Genomic DNA, 14,517 nt, shown 5'->3' on the forward strand with positions numbered 1-14,517 from the left:
GGTTGTGGGAGGGGGGGTCACACACAACGAAAGGTGTGACACTATACCCCTATATACTATAAACTCTATAGTATTATAAATCAATGACAAACCGATAAAAATGAATGAAATACCATCTCATATACTGGCAGGTTGCAGTTTATAGTAGGCCTTAAAAGTTCTTATGACCAAAAAAAAAAAAAAAAAAAACAACCTTTGTAACTCTGGGGTAATGAACAATAACCACTTTACTGCGTTTACCGTAGGACTCATTTTATAATAGATGTAAGTATGGAATCATTATGCTTCACACCTAAAATATACTAACATCATTTTTTCTCAACTCGAAAAATAACAAAAACAAGTTAGAGTCTGAACCATTTAAATGTTACCTCATTTTTTGTTTGGCTTTCTCAAAAGTTTCCAAATTCTGAAGAACATGCCTTTCAGGCCATTCTAAGGGATTACTCTCCGTTAAACTTGAAGAAACAGGTGCTACTGGGCTGGCATCTACAGAGAAAGAAAACCAGGTAAGTACTGAAAAGTACTGACTTATAGAATTTTGTAACATAAAAATGCATACAAATATATATACATATACACATATATAAGCACACGCATGCTCACACATAAACATGCATGTCTGTATTAAGCCATGCTAAACTCAAAAAATGTTCCACAGGGATCTTTTACTATATCTTTGATTGCCTGAACTGTGTAAAATGCCATAGAAAAGATTTTTGGAAGGGATGGGATAGTATAGCGGGTAGGGAGCTTGCTCGCTTGTTTGCATGCTTGCATACCAGGTTCAATCCTTGGCATCCCAGAAGGTCCCCTGAGCCTGAGAAATGAACCACAGAGAGAACCAGGAGTACATCCTGACAGCATCATGTGTTACCCAAACAAAAAACTGTAGCACTGTAGTCCCATTGTTCATCAATTTGCTCAAGCAAGCACGAGTAATGTCTCCATTGTGAGATTTGTTACTGTTTTTGGCATATGGAATACGGCACAGGTAACTTGCCAGACTCTGCCATGCGGCGGGATACTCTCAGTAGCTTGCCGGGCTCTCTGAGAGGTAGAGGGACAGAGGAATCAAACCCGGGTCAGCCACATGCAAGGCAAACGCCCTACCCGCTGTGCTATCGCTCCAGTCTAAAACAAAAAACAATAACAACAAAATGAAAAACAGTAACAACAAAATAACCAAAACCCCAAACAAAACCATTTAATACAGAAGGATCTTATATTATAATGGAGGGAATTTGTTGCTGTTGTTTGGGGTCATATCTGGCAGTGCCTGTGGCCTATCCCCAGTGGTGGGGAGGAAGGCTTGTGTCAGGGATGAAAACTGGATGTCCTGCATGCAAAGCTTTCACTCAGTCTGTTAGGCTCTCTCTCCAACCCAATAAAAGAAATTTTAAACAGAAAGAAAAATTAAACATAAATGGAAACAAAGGCCAAGTACTTTTATTTTTCCCTTTCCATATTCAACTATTTGACCTTGAGTGTTTCAAGATAATTTAACATCAGTGTTTAATACTCCTACCAAACACTCACTACCCAAATATACCAGTGCCCCTTTTTAATAAGGCAATAAAATACTGGTGACCTTACAGAATGTGATCTATAACAAATAATCTCTTTTTAATACTGCTTTCCATTGTTTAACATGGTTTTCCACTAAAATATGTTTCAAGAAAACAAGTATTAGCAGTTCAAACAGTTGCCTGCTGGGTTCACAAAATAATGCAAGTCATGTGAATCAAAGGTAAAAATTAGCTGCCCAAAGTATTATAATTCACTGTTAACTGACTATGAAAGATACGAATCTATAATAATCACATATTAAGGAGCTGATCCTTAAACACGCATACATTCTATATACTTGTGGGAATAATTTAGTGTCATTTTAATAGCAAAATGAAATATGATATTGCACATTGCATATACATAGTTGCATATTTTACATAGTTACAATATTGCATATTGCTTACATAGTTGTCAGGACAGTGAAACATGCAGATAAGTAAAATGCATACAAAGGGTCTCAGGAAAACTATGAATACTACTTTAAAACAAAAACATAAAAACACTTTACCAAAAAAACAAAAAGTGAGAGTAATACAAAAGGGGAGATGGGATGGCTACAAGTCACAAAGGAAATATTACTGTGAATACACACACAGGGCCAAAGACCTTGCAGGTTATACATGCCTCTACTGAATAAATCACAAAGAAAAGGGTACATTATCATGGGGATATTCTGTTTTAAAAAGCACTGTACAAATACCAAAGGATTTGCATTAAAATATTTGAAATAATAAAATTATGACCTCATAGAATTCTCTAGGAAATCCATTTATGTAGAACCTTCAGCAATTTGGAGGCAATGGTAAATAAAATGATTGGATTAAGACATTTCCTCCAGCCTGATTTTGTTATACATGGAAGAGTTTTTATAAAGAACGAGCAGATCAGCCTTAACAATTACTAATAACTTCTAATATGCATGACTACAAACAAAGGGTTGAAAGACGGAACGAAATTACCCTTCCTGCTTCTTTTGCTACCTAATGGGCATGCAGATGTACGGATTCAAACAACAACTCTGAGGGCTGCTTCATATCATAGCTTCATTCTTGGTAGTCATGTTCAAAGTCACAAAGAATCACATTTTAGGACAGGTTTAGAAATTCTTCAAGAGGTATTTCATTTTTATCAGTGCTTACTCCTCTGTGCAAGCAACTATGCTAGGCTGGCGACAGAACAGAGAAAGCAAATAGGAACATTCATCCACAGAGAACACAGGGTTTAGAGAGAATACCACTAGCTAGCCAGTAATTCCCTAGAGTCCATAATGTAACATGTGACGATTATCTGTAGAAAAACTACGGGAAGAAATATCTCAGGAAATTTATACTCAGCAAAGCCTAGAACAGGCTCTTGCAGAGAAGACACTGGAAGGCAGACAGGGCCGGAGCGAGAGCTCCAGTGCCTGGTGTCCATGCTTCGAGTGCAAGAGGAGGTCTGGATACGGCACTCTGTGGTTCCCTAAGAACCAACAGGAAAAACCCCTGAACACTGAGCTGGGAGAAACCCTAGAACCCCACTGGGTGTGTGTCCCTCACCTCCACCCTACTACCACACAAAACAAACAACAACCTGAAACAGAAAAAAGGGAGAAAAAGAAAGAGACACAAAGTCCTAAGAAATGACTGCCAAGCAAAGCAAAAGTGGCAGGGGAGATGCTGAAAGTCAGAGATCATTTAGGGTACTTACAGTTCACATAAATAGTGCAGTGCGATGTGTAACCGGAAGCAGTCACAAAGGTGTGAGCCATAGAGAGAGATACAATTCCAATTCTAAGATGAGCACTCTTGTAACTCAATGTGCTAACAATATCTTAGGACCTGACTTTGTATAATTCTTTGTAAAATGCATTCCATTTATTAAAATTGTTGCAATGCTTTGAGCCCTATTGATCTTTCAACGATTTGTTAGTATTCAAATTCTGATTAAACCAACCTCACTCCATCTCAGTTCTCTCCACAGCTCACCTATGTGGCTAGCCTACCTAGAAACCCCCTCCCCTCCTCTTTGTCCAAACCCTGCAAACTACTGAGGGTCTACAGAAAATCCCGTGGCTGCTAACAGTGTTCTGTGGCTCATCTACTCAATTCTGATGCCTCTAAATTCTTATTCATTTATCAAACCAGCATGCCTACAATGCTTATTTTATACTGGGCAACACTATAGGAAACTTACAAATTAATTCTTTCAATTTTCAGCACAACCTATGCCATTCCTCTCTGGAAAAAAAAAGGAAAGAAATAGAACAAGAAAGAAAGAAAGAGAAGGAAGGAAGGAAGGAAGGAAGGAAGGAAGGAAGGAAGGAAGGAAGGAAGGAAGGAAGGAAGGAAGGAAGGAAGGAAGGAAGGAAGGAAGGAAGGAAGGAAGGAAGGAGAGAGAAAGGAGGTTCAGAAAGGTTCAAGAATTTGTCCAAGACCACACAACAAAGTAGATACAGAACCAGGATTCGACTTTAATATTTTGGCTCCAAAGCTCATGATGTAACTAAGAAATGATAAGTTCTTTCACTCACTGAAAACAGCCCCACTGAGGAGTAACCACAAACTGCCTTCAACATCTGTCATTATTACTCTCACTTGCTAGTATTCTCTTTGTAATGACGAAACAATGATAATGATGATGATAATACAAATGTCAGCTCACATTTTTTTGTGGCATTTATTACGTTCTAAGTGTTTTATATTCATCAACTCATTGAATTCCCACAGTAACCTGAGTAATGAGTAACAGTAGTATCTACACTACACATGAGGGAGACCCAAAAAAAAGTTAAATAACTTTCCCAAAGATATTCTGTAACAATTGATAAGACTGAGGTTTGAACCTTTCAGTCTAGTTATTGATACTAAGCTCTGAAGAAGATCTTTTATTTATATTTTACTCTGAAATAGCTCAGACCATGTTTCAGCAAATAATTGTTCTAAGTGCATTAGGGTAACCATTTTACTTTGTAAGTTATCCCAGTGCAGTCTTTAAATTTTTAAAATTTTATTACTATTGTTTATTTTCTTTTGATTTGGAGCCACACCCGGTGGCACTCAGGGGTTACTCCTGGCTGAGCTCAGGAACTACTCCTGGTGGTGCTTGGGGGAGCCACATGGGTGCTAGGGATAGAACCTGGGTTAGCCACATGCAAGACCAACATCCTACCCTCTGTACTACCCCACCAGCCCCCCAATACAATTTTTTTTTAAAGAAAGAATCACAGGCTATCACATACCACTTTCTCCATTTTTGCAAAAATAATGGGCATAAAATCTGCAACAGAAATGTGGTAAGGTCTGTTGAAAATCATGACTAAAACTTCAAATTGCTAAACATTAGGAAAAAGTGACCAGGTGAATGCTACTGCTGATTCTTTGGTCATTTTCTTATTACCCTATGAAATAAAAAATTGTCCTACTGGAATTTAAACAAAAAGTTAGCTGAAACATTCGAAGTACCATGCAGGACAGGAACAAAGGAAGTCATGCAATGTCATTTGTATCAACTTGGCTGTAACCGGAGGGGATGACATGGAGTGAAATAAGTCAGAGACAGAAGGGAAAATACAGGATGATCCCACCTCTCACCTGTGGTACAGAGAGAAACAAATCAAGGACACAGAGAGTATCAGGCAATTACAAAGCTGAGAGCCAGGCTGGGGGCAGGGAACAAGTAGTTTGACTGGAGTGACATGGGAACATAGGTGGAGTCTTGCATATATGGGCGGTGGCTGATTGAGATAGCAGCGAGCGCTGTACTTGTCAATCAGCAAATAATGGGGTGAAGGAAAGTCAGACCAGAGATGGCAACGTGACAGATGTGGAGGGTTACAGACACTTCAGTGGCAGTGATGTGAAATGACTTTGTATAGCAATAGTATAAAAATTGAACACTGCTATAACCATATTACCTAAACTATCACTGTATCACTGTCATCCTGTTGCTCATCGATTTGTTCGAGTGGGCACCAGTAACGTCTCTATTGTGAGACTTGTTACTGTTTTTGGCATATCAAATATGCCACGGGTAGCTTGCCAGGTTCTGCCGTTCGGGCGAGATACTCTCAGTAGCTTGCCGGGCTCTTTGAGAGGGGTGGAGAAATTGAACCCGGGTTGGCCACATGCAAAGCAAATGCCCTACCCATTGTGCTACTGCTCCAGCCCATTACCTAAACTAGAATTTTTAAAAAAAATTTAATTAAAAAAAAAAACAAAATACCAGGCAGGGCGAGGCAGATAGTTCAAAAGTTAAGTATACATACTTTGCATGCAGGAAACCTGAGTTTGATTGTCCAGCACCACACGGTCCCCCAAGCACTGCCAGGAGGAACCCAGGAGCACTAAACTAGGAGTATTCATTGAGTACCACCTATCCAAACTCAAAGTAAAAGACCGAGTAAGGGCAGAGATGTAGTTCAGCAGGAGAGAGCTTATCTTGTATGAGTCAGACTCTGCATCCAATCCCTGAGCTCACAAAAAGAGGTCAAAAGTAAAATAAAATTATGCTAAACTAAATTCAAACTGCTAGGCAATCTTCTAAAGGTTTCCTGTTAGGTTTCCAAGTGTCACTTTTCTATTCACCGCAATAGTAGAAAAGAAGAAAATCGAAAAAATGCAAGTTAGAGAAATAAATTTCATCCTCCTCAGTCAAGCGCAGTGACTATTGTTGCTAGATGAACAGCAAATGTAGGGCTTCTTATCATTAAGTCACTTTAACGACATTAATTTTACCTTGCGCTCTACTTTTCTCACCTTATCGAAACAACTTAATAAAACTCTACCCATTCCAGCAACAAGGTAAGCACAGTATTAGGAAGCATCACTTTCAATTTGGCTTTTGGCTTGCTTACTTAGGGCCACAACACGCAGTGATGGGGGTTACGCCCAGCCAGCCCCCACGGGACCATGCAGTGCTGGAGATGGCCTCAAGGCTCTCACAGGCAAAGCACACTCTTAACCCAATCTCCTGCCCAGGATCATGAAAAGCCACTTCTCCCAGATGGTGGATGTGGTCCAAATGGCCTAGTAAGGTCCTGAGTTTGATTTTCAGCACTGCATAACGGAAAACCCCACCTCAGGCCTCATTATCACGGGGTATGGCCCTGGGGATCTCGAAAGCATAACCAGAAATGGCTTTGGCAACCATCTGACCTGGGTTCGATCCCTGGCACTGCATATGGTCCCCTGAGCACAGAGCCTGGAATAAACCCTAAGCAGGGTGTGACCCAAACGCCAATCAGCTCCCCCCCCAAAAAAACCTGTTTTTCCCCTGCTCAAAAACAATTATATTGAACATACGTACTAGAAGTTATCAAAGTCATTATTGTTTAGATGACAGAAATAGCTCATCAAACATATCTATATATATTTACACATCTCTCTATCTCATATATCTAATAATGATATAAATCATTATTGATGACTTTATTTAAATTTATAAGACTCTGATATGATAAATATTTTAATTCATTTTAATAAAAACTCATACATGTGACACACAACTCCAAAAAGAACATTGAAACACTTACCACTTAGTACATTCGGGGTTTCCATTTTGTCTGTCTGTGCTGGAACTATTTTAGGAATCAGCCTATTAAAACGGTCTAAAAAGCGTTCCCTTGCGAGTACTAGTAGACTTTTGAGCTCATCAATAGAAATGACTTCAGACTCTTTTGCCAACTTTCTCCTTTCTGGAAGATAACACATCAACACAACGAACCATGTAAGTTTAAATCCTCTCTGGAATGCGTCTACTATTTTTATTATGGGGAACAGGTTCAAAAGTGAGGTACATGAATGTTTAGAGCAAACCAACATTCATATGAGGACCCAGCTTCCATTTCAACCAGACTGAAGAGATAACGGTAGAATGTAGAATGATGTGAAGTGGATAAAGGAACACTACATGTTTACCAAAGTTTCTGAACAATATGTGCATCACAAAGATGGGCCTTAAGCTGTGTGTGTGTTTGTTTGTGTGTGTGTGTGTGTATGTTGTGTGTATGGGGGGGAAGCGGCTACTTAGGTAAAAAGTCAAACCTTACAAACTACTTCAAATTTCTTTTCCTTTCCAACCTACACATCAAAAGGACACGGGGGGAAAACAAGAAAACAAGGTGGGGCACGAGGGAGGAAAGCAGATAGCAAGCACAGACACAGGCAGTTCTCAAGGTACTGGAACATGTGGTGACCTGCGGTGCAGAGCACAGGGAGGGCTGATCTGGTGCCCCCAGGAACACTGCGGGCTCACAATGGTGGTGCTAAGACTTGGAGTTCACTATTTTTTAAATCCATTTTGTTTTCAGTAAGTACCACTGAATTTTTTAAACTGTGTATTACTTCTGTAAAAATAATTCACTTTAAAACAAAACTGGCCTACTCATGTTTTCATCCATAATAAAATAGGAAGCTATAAATTCATACATAACTCAATTCCACAAGCATTTACTGAGTGTGTCCTGCCTGCAGAGCTCTGCGGTGCGTGCTTGGACACAGAGTATTAAAGCCTGTTACATCATTCTCCAGGAGGTCGGTACATGCATAATGCAAGAGAACAAGCAGGAGACGAAGAGGTCAGTCTCAAGGTTTTGAGAGATGCCTCTGGGAAAGGTCCACATCACCAACATGGGCATCAATCAGGCCATTCTAATTCTGATCCAGGATAAGTAACACACAGTGATCTGCTGTCAAGAATAGTGGTTGAGGGATGAGGGGCTGGGTGGGAAGGGGACACTGGTGGAGGGATGGTGATACTGGTGGTGGGACTGGTGCTGAAATAATACGCCTAAAACTTAACAACAATAACTTTAAAAATAACAGTTTTTTAATAAAAACAACAATAGTTAAGAGTAAAAGCTAAAATATCTGCTGTTTTTCTTAGAGTTTTGAAGTGAGAAAAATAAAGGGTCAACTCATTTGATTTCCTGCCCAATGTGCTAGGGGCCATTCTGGAACAAAAAGTTCCCAACTTTTATCAGGAAGATGCACTACAGTCTGACTCCCACATTTTCCCTCACGCTACAAGCACACTGAAATCCTGACCCTGACCCTGACCAGTGCGATGGGAACTGCCAGCACCCTAACCAGGAAACAGCTTCGAGGGCTGGCACACAGGCTTGCACGAGGAAGCACAGAGTTTAATTCCTATGGCTTCGAGTCCCTCTCCAACACTGCCAGGTGTGGCCTTGCTGGGCCCCCTGCACCACTGGGTGCCCTAAGCCCAGGTGGCATAGTGACATAGGGCCCCCGGCACTGCAGTCTCAACCCTCACAGCAGGACTCGGTAGCCACCAGGTGGTTTGTGGGCCCCCAGCACCGTGTGGGAGGTCTCCCTCATACTCGAAAAAAACCCAAACGGTCCAAACTGTCAATTATATTACCACAGTGGATAATCTAGAGAGCAGAGTAAAGTTCATATCGAACTGAGTGCCTAGGGAAAAAAAGAAGAGAAAAGAGACCTCTACTAGGATTATAAACAGGACAATTGACCTGGGAGGAAGGGAAATGGGGAACTTTACACACATAATGGCAGATAATGGTTGGAGAGAAAAATATCGAGCCAAAGTCTAAAATGGAAATAGCCAAGAAAGCTATTCCTGGGGCCTGGAGATGTGGCTCAGGTAAAGCAGTGCCTGATGTATATGAGGCAGTGCACCCACAGCCCCGCCTCCCCAATTTCATCAGGTGCCACCCCAGCCCCAGAGTGCAATCCCAGCACAAGGCCACCAAGTGCGTGTGAGTCCGTGACCAAGTACTGATCAGTACAGGAGCCCTGTGACAAATATGCCACCAGGGATATCCCAACACTGGCGGTGACATCAACAAAGGGAAGAGAAGAACGAAAATTATAGCTAGCCCAAACTTATTTTTTAAAAATATTATTACTAAAAAGTTTATTCATCGGAGGAAAACATAGACAAGGATACCAACAAATGTTAGTAAACTAAAAATCAAACAAGGGGACACAAGAAACTTCAAAATGATGCCAGGAGCTCTGAACAGTGACCTTGGTATTAGAATAAAATGATGATGTTACAGCTTTGATATGTGTTTCCCCCAGGCTGGGAACATAAAGCCCAAAGCATCTCATACATGCAGTTGGGAAAAAAAAGTTCACTATCTAAGAGCTTTTCTTTAAATATTAAAATGAGACAGTATTTTTAAATACAAAAATTATACAAAATATGATCCCAAACCAAGTAAAACACAAAGTATAAAATCAAATTTTGAATACTATCAAAACATTCGAAATACCTTTTTTTTTTAATTAAGCAAAACTAAGAAATCTTTCTTTAAAAACCCTAAGAGAATTTTATCTGATGTTTGTGTTATTCTAAAAAACAATGAGCCTTGGTAACATGTCAATTCTCTGGGCAGACAGGAGGCTGGTCCAGTGAGTCTTTCCATCATAAGTGGATTAAATGGATGATTAATTTTAATCAAAGTGTAATGCTCTGGATCGCAAACTGGCCATTTTACAGCTGCCCTGAGCTAGACTACCTGGGAGCTCTAGTTCTGAGGCTCCTTCAGACCTCCTTCATGTCCCTGCCCTCCACCCAGCATTACAGCTTCTGTATTTATGGCATTCGAGAGGAGTCTGGGAGGCTGGCACACACCCAGAGGTGCTCAAGGCTCATTCCAGAGTGCACTCAGGGATCACTCCTGGTGGTGCTCGCAGGGACTCTGTGGTGCTGGGGACTGACCCAGGGTCAGCTGCATGGCAAGGCCAGAGCCTCAACCCCTGGGCTATCTCTCCAGTTGTTTTTCAGCGTCTCTTGGCACTTTCACCCTCTCCCCTCTGCAGAGCTTCTGATCACACCTGCAGGCGGTGACCCACTGATGGCTACTATCCACGAGAGTCAATACTAGCAGACACTCTCTCCCTGGCCAGCCAAGCAATGGAACGGCCCGACTGGAGAGGCTGGGGTTAACTCTTCTCACTCGAGGAAGAAAGGCGCACCCAGCATCAGGGCTCTGCTTCTTCCACACTGACAGTTTCTCTGGCTGGAAGGCTGAGGGGCTGAGGTGAAGATGAAAGAGAAGGTAGAAGTTGAAAGAGTCGAGTTAAAAAGAGCTGCAGGAGGCTCATTACATGGATCAGGCCCCGAAGAGGGGGTTAGCAGATGAGAATAAAGACAGCCACTAAAATCACCAGCGGATTTTTTTTCAAAGAAAGGTTTCTCGTCCACAAAAATTGTAGTATTCCAGTATTTCCTCCCCTCCCTTGACATTAACATGTACTATCACTGGAATCAATTTGCCTTTCTAATTACATTTTCCTTGAAATATGTGGAATCTACTCACACCATTACTATTATTAATGGCAATGATTAGTATCTAAGAAGCAAAGCTTAAGTTAACGGATTACTATGCACTCTTTTATTTTTTTCTTATTTGTAGTCTCTAGCCTTCCACTACAACCAAAAACATATAAAGAGAATATTTAGGAAGAGATACACAACCAGAATAACAAAATTGAGTTATCTCTTCCAGCCCACAGTCAAAAACAATAAAATCAAAAATTTGCCTGGAGAAATATTTTCATAAATGTTAATAACATTGTACAAATAAAAAAGGATATTCTAAATCTAGTCCAAAAAGCTGCAGCTGTCCTTTTATTTGACATCATTTCTATCAAGAAGAGTTTACAGGGCTAGGAAAATAGCTCAAAGGGTTGCAGTGTGTGCTTTGAATACAAGAGGCCCAGGATCAATCTCCAACACTGCAAAGTCCCTCAGAGCTGCCAGCTGCCAGTACGGCCCCCAAACTGAAAACAAACAAACAAACAAATAAAAAGAACAGTTCTATACATTAATATACTACCTAAAAGACAAAAGTGCATAAGAAAAGGTCTAATGAGCCAGAGTATAGTGCAGAGGTAGGGCACTTGCTTTGCATGTGGCCAATCAAGGGTCAATTTCTGGTACCGCGAAGGGCCCCCTTAGCTGCTAGGAGTGACCCCTGATTGCTGAGCCAATAGTAAGCCCTGAGCACTACTCTGTGTGCCCCAAAAGTCACAAAAGAAAAAATAATACAAAAATAAGAATGTATGGTGTATCAACAACTTGTCATTTTTAATAGGAGAATGAAATGTATGAATCACTACTTACTCAGGTACTCCTTCAAAGCCAAAGCTTGAACATTTGCTAATTGTTTCTCTCTCTTTATAAGTTGCTCCCCAGAAAGCTGTGGAAGTGACAAGAAGTCAAAAGGAAAACCTGAAGAAGTAGGGGGGGGGGGGAAACTATATTAAAGACGATCTATGACAACTAATATGCAGTTCTCTGAAAACATGCTACAAAACAATTTCTATCTCTCTACATCTGACATATTTCAGAGTCAATTACAACCACTAAGTTGCAGGGAAAAAGCATATTAAATTATTAACCATATTTAACTTTGTGCTACCTCTAAGTTAAGGGAATCTTAGTAGCACGGACAAATTCCCTCCATCCCATTACCCTCAAGCAACTTCACTACCAAATGTCCCACACAAAACAAAGATGGAATATCATAGCTAATCTCTAAACACGCTCGCCAGGGTCACCCCTCTCCTGTCCACCCCTTCCCACCTACACCAATGAGCCAAACTTCCTTCTACTCACCTGTATGAAATCTACCACAATGATTATGGGCTGTCTAAGTCACTAATAAGGCATGGCCAAAGTAACAATGACTTCTGGAAACTCACAGAAAACCTTGCGGCTTCTCAGAACACTGGCTCAGAGAGAAGTCAACAGCCGTGAGCCAATCCTAAAACTAAGAGACTCTAAGGAGACTGGCCATGGTGGCAAGGAAAGGACCCAGGATGCGCATATCAACTATCATGCGTCTATCCAGCCATCCTGACCCAGGGGCAAAGGATGGGAGAAGAAGAAGCCATTTAATAGACAGCCCTAATAAGTCTTGCCAGGCCTGCAGCCCCAGCCGTGTGGCTGCAATCAAACGTGGGATTTCAAAACAGAAGCATCCAGCCAAGTCAGTCAATCCACGGGACTGGGAGACATAATAATAATAATAATAGTCATTTTTCAACTAAATTTGGGGCGGGAGGGCTTGTCACGCAGTGATAGATACCCAAAACATGGGGCTTTAAGAGAAAAGAAAGGGCAAGGAAATGGAACAAGATCCTGAAGGATGACTATTATTATACATACACAAACAAATACATAAAACAAAACAAAGCACGGGCCCCAGAAAGCTAACACTTACTCAGTTTGGTTTCTTCTGCCCTTGCTTTCATCTGTCCATGAATTAAACTGAGGGCAAATGAGCCATTGATCTGGTTGGCAGAGTAAATCAATGTGGCTTTACATTTTCTACTGCCATTACCTTGTAACAGGAGATAATAACTAGAACACTCTCCTTTCACTTCAACATCTGGAACTAAAGAAAAACAATGATGATATTAATTATGTAGGAACTCAGCATATGACAGAGCAGAATCAGACATTCTGACCCACAAGATAAGATGATGCTCCTATTAGTTTAAAAAAAGCCATGATTCCATACACTTGCACTAAGAGTTCATTTAACTGAGACAGCTGTATTGCATTATTTTTGGTTATATTCATAAGAATGATGCGAGTTTAAACATTCCCCTGTAAGTTAAAATTAGTTTTTTCATTCTTTTTGAGGTGGCTCATGAGGCTTGACAGGATATCTTTTGTACATAATCATACTCTTCATTGATCAACTACTACTTCTAGCTTTTATTTCTCTGAGCTTGAATCAACAGATCCTTGCAAGTACAAGAACTGTACTGGAGCAGAAATTCAGGTATACTGAAAGGAGCTTCCACTAACTCAGGTAGTCTAAATCCACAGCGAGTAGGTATAGTGGGTGCCCACTATACTGGGTGTGGCCCCAAACCAAAAATAAAAAGAACACTTATTTTTTAATTATTGAAATGCATTGTGTTATTACATATAACTTTTAATGACTGTGATGCCTTTGAGATTAAAAACAGAAGAATTATTTTTGTTGAAGATCATGAAGTGGGTCTACACATTTATTTTCACTATCTCCTGAAAGTCACAAAATGAAAAGATTTTTAAGTGTATTTGACAGAGGGGAAGAGAGTATTTGTTAATCTGGCCTGTCAGTTACATGAAGGTCAGCTAAGACAGGTACAGTATATTTTTTTTAAAAAAAATCAAGTGAGGGTTACAGTGAAGGCTGAAGAATGACTCTGATGCCTTTGAGATTAAAAACAGAAGAGTTCTTTTTGCTGAAGATGGTGAACTGGACATATGCCTTTATTTTCACTATCTCCTGAAATTTCACAAAATGAAAAAAATTTTAAGACAGCATAAGTTTTAGGGAAATAAGTCAGAGTAAGACAAACACCAGGTAACTTCATGCAAATGCTGAACATTAAGAAAAAACATTGATGAGCTAAATATAACATAACAAATATATAATATATAAATATAACAAAGCTCTTCAGCCCACAGTCTACGGACTACAGCAATTCCTGGGAGAGAAAGGGAAAGGAGGGACTCAGTGAAGAGGAGGCAACTAGCTGGTGAAGAATAAAATAAAAACCAGCAGCAAACTTAGTGTAGTAGACACAAATGCTGAGTACACATTAACAATAGATACCCAAAAGTCGTATGTAATAACAAATGTATTTCAATGATTGAAAAATAAGTGTTGTTTTTATTTTTGGTTTATGGGAAACGCCCAGTGGTGTTCAGGGCTTATTCCTGGTTCTGTGCTCAGGGATCACCCCTGGCAGGCTTGGGGAACCATATGGGTGTAGGAAATTAAAGCCTGGTCAGCCGTGTGGAAGGCAAGTGTCTTACCCGCTGTATTATCACTTCAATCCCAACGAAAACAAAGTAGTTTTCTTTTTTCAAAGCAAAGCATGTGTACTCAATAAATATTTTTCTAACTAAATTTAAAAAACTAAAAGCATAAGTCTACAAGGGCAAGTATCTGAGAGAAGAGATTAATACTAA

At 40.3% G+C, this 14,517-nt stretch overlaps 1 protein-coding gene across 1 annotated transcript in view; it reads right to left on the minus strand.

Moving 5' to 3' along the window:
- The window catches only part of MTBP (MDM2 binding protein), an 81,679-nt gene that overhangs the window by 29,489 nt on the left and 37,673 nt on the right, over positions 1-14,517 (minus strand). The window contains exons 12-15 of the mRNA XM_004607645.2: positions 12,767-12,940; positions 11,665-11,772; positions 7,085-7,246; positions 372-489 (exon numbers count right to left, since the gene is read on the minus strand). Coding sequence (XP_004607702.2) covers positions 372-489; positions 7,085-7,246; positions 11,665-11,772; positions 12,767-12,940 — 562 coding nt within the window. The remainder of the gene's footprint in view (positions 1-371; positions 490-7,084; positions 7,247-11,664; positions 11,773-12,766; positions 12,941-14,517) is intronic.

The sequence above is a fragment of the Sorex araneus genome, chromosome 2 (assembly GCF_027595985.1).
Source record: "Sorex araneus isolate mSorAra2 chromosome 2, mSorAra2.pri, whole genome shotgun sequence".
Classification (NCBI taxonomy): Eukaryota; Metazoa; Chordata; class Mammalia; order Eulipotyphla; family Soricidae; genus Sorex; species Sorex araneus.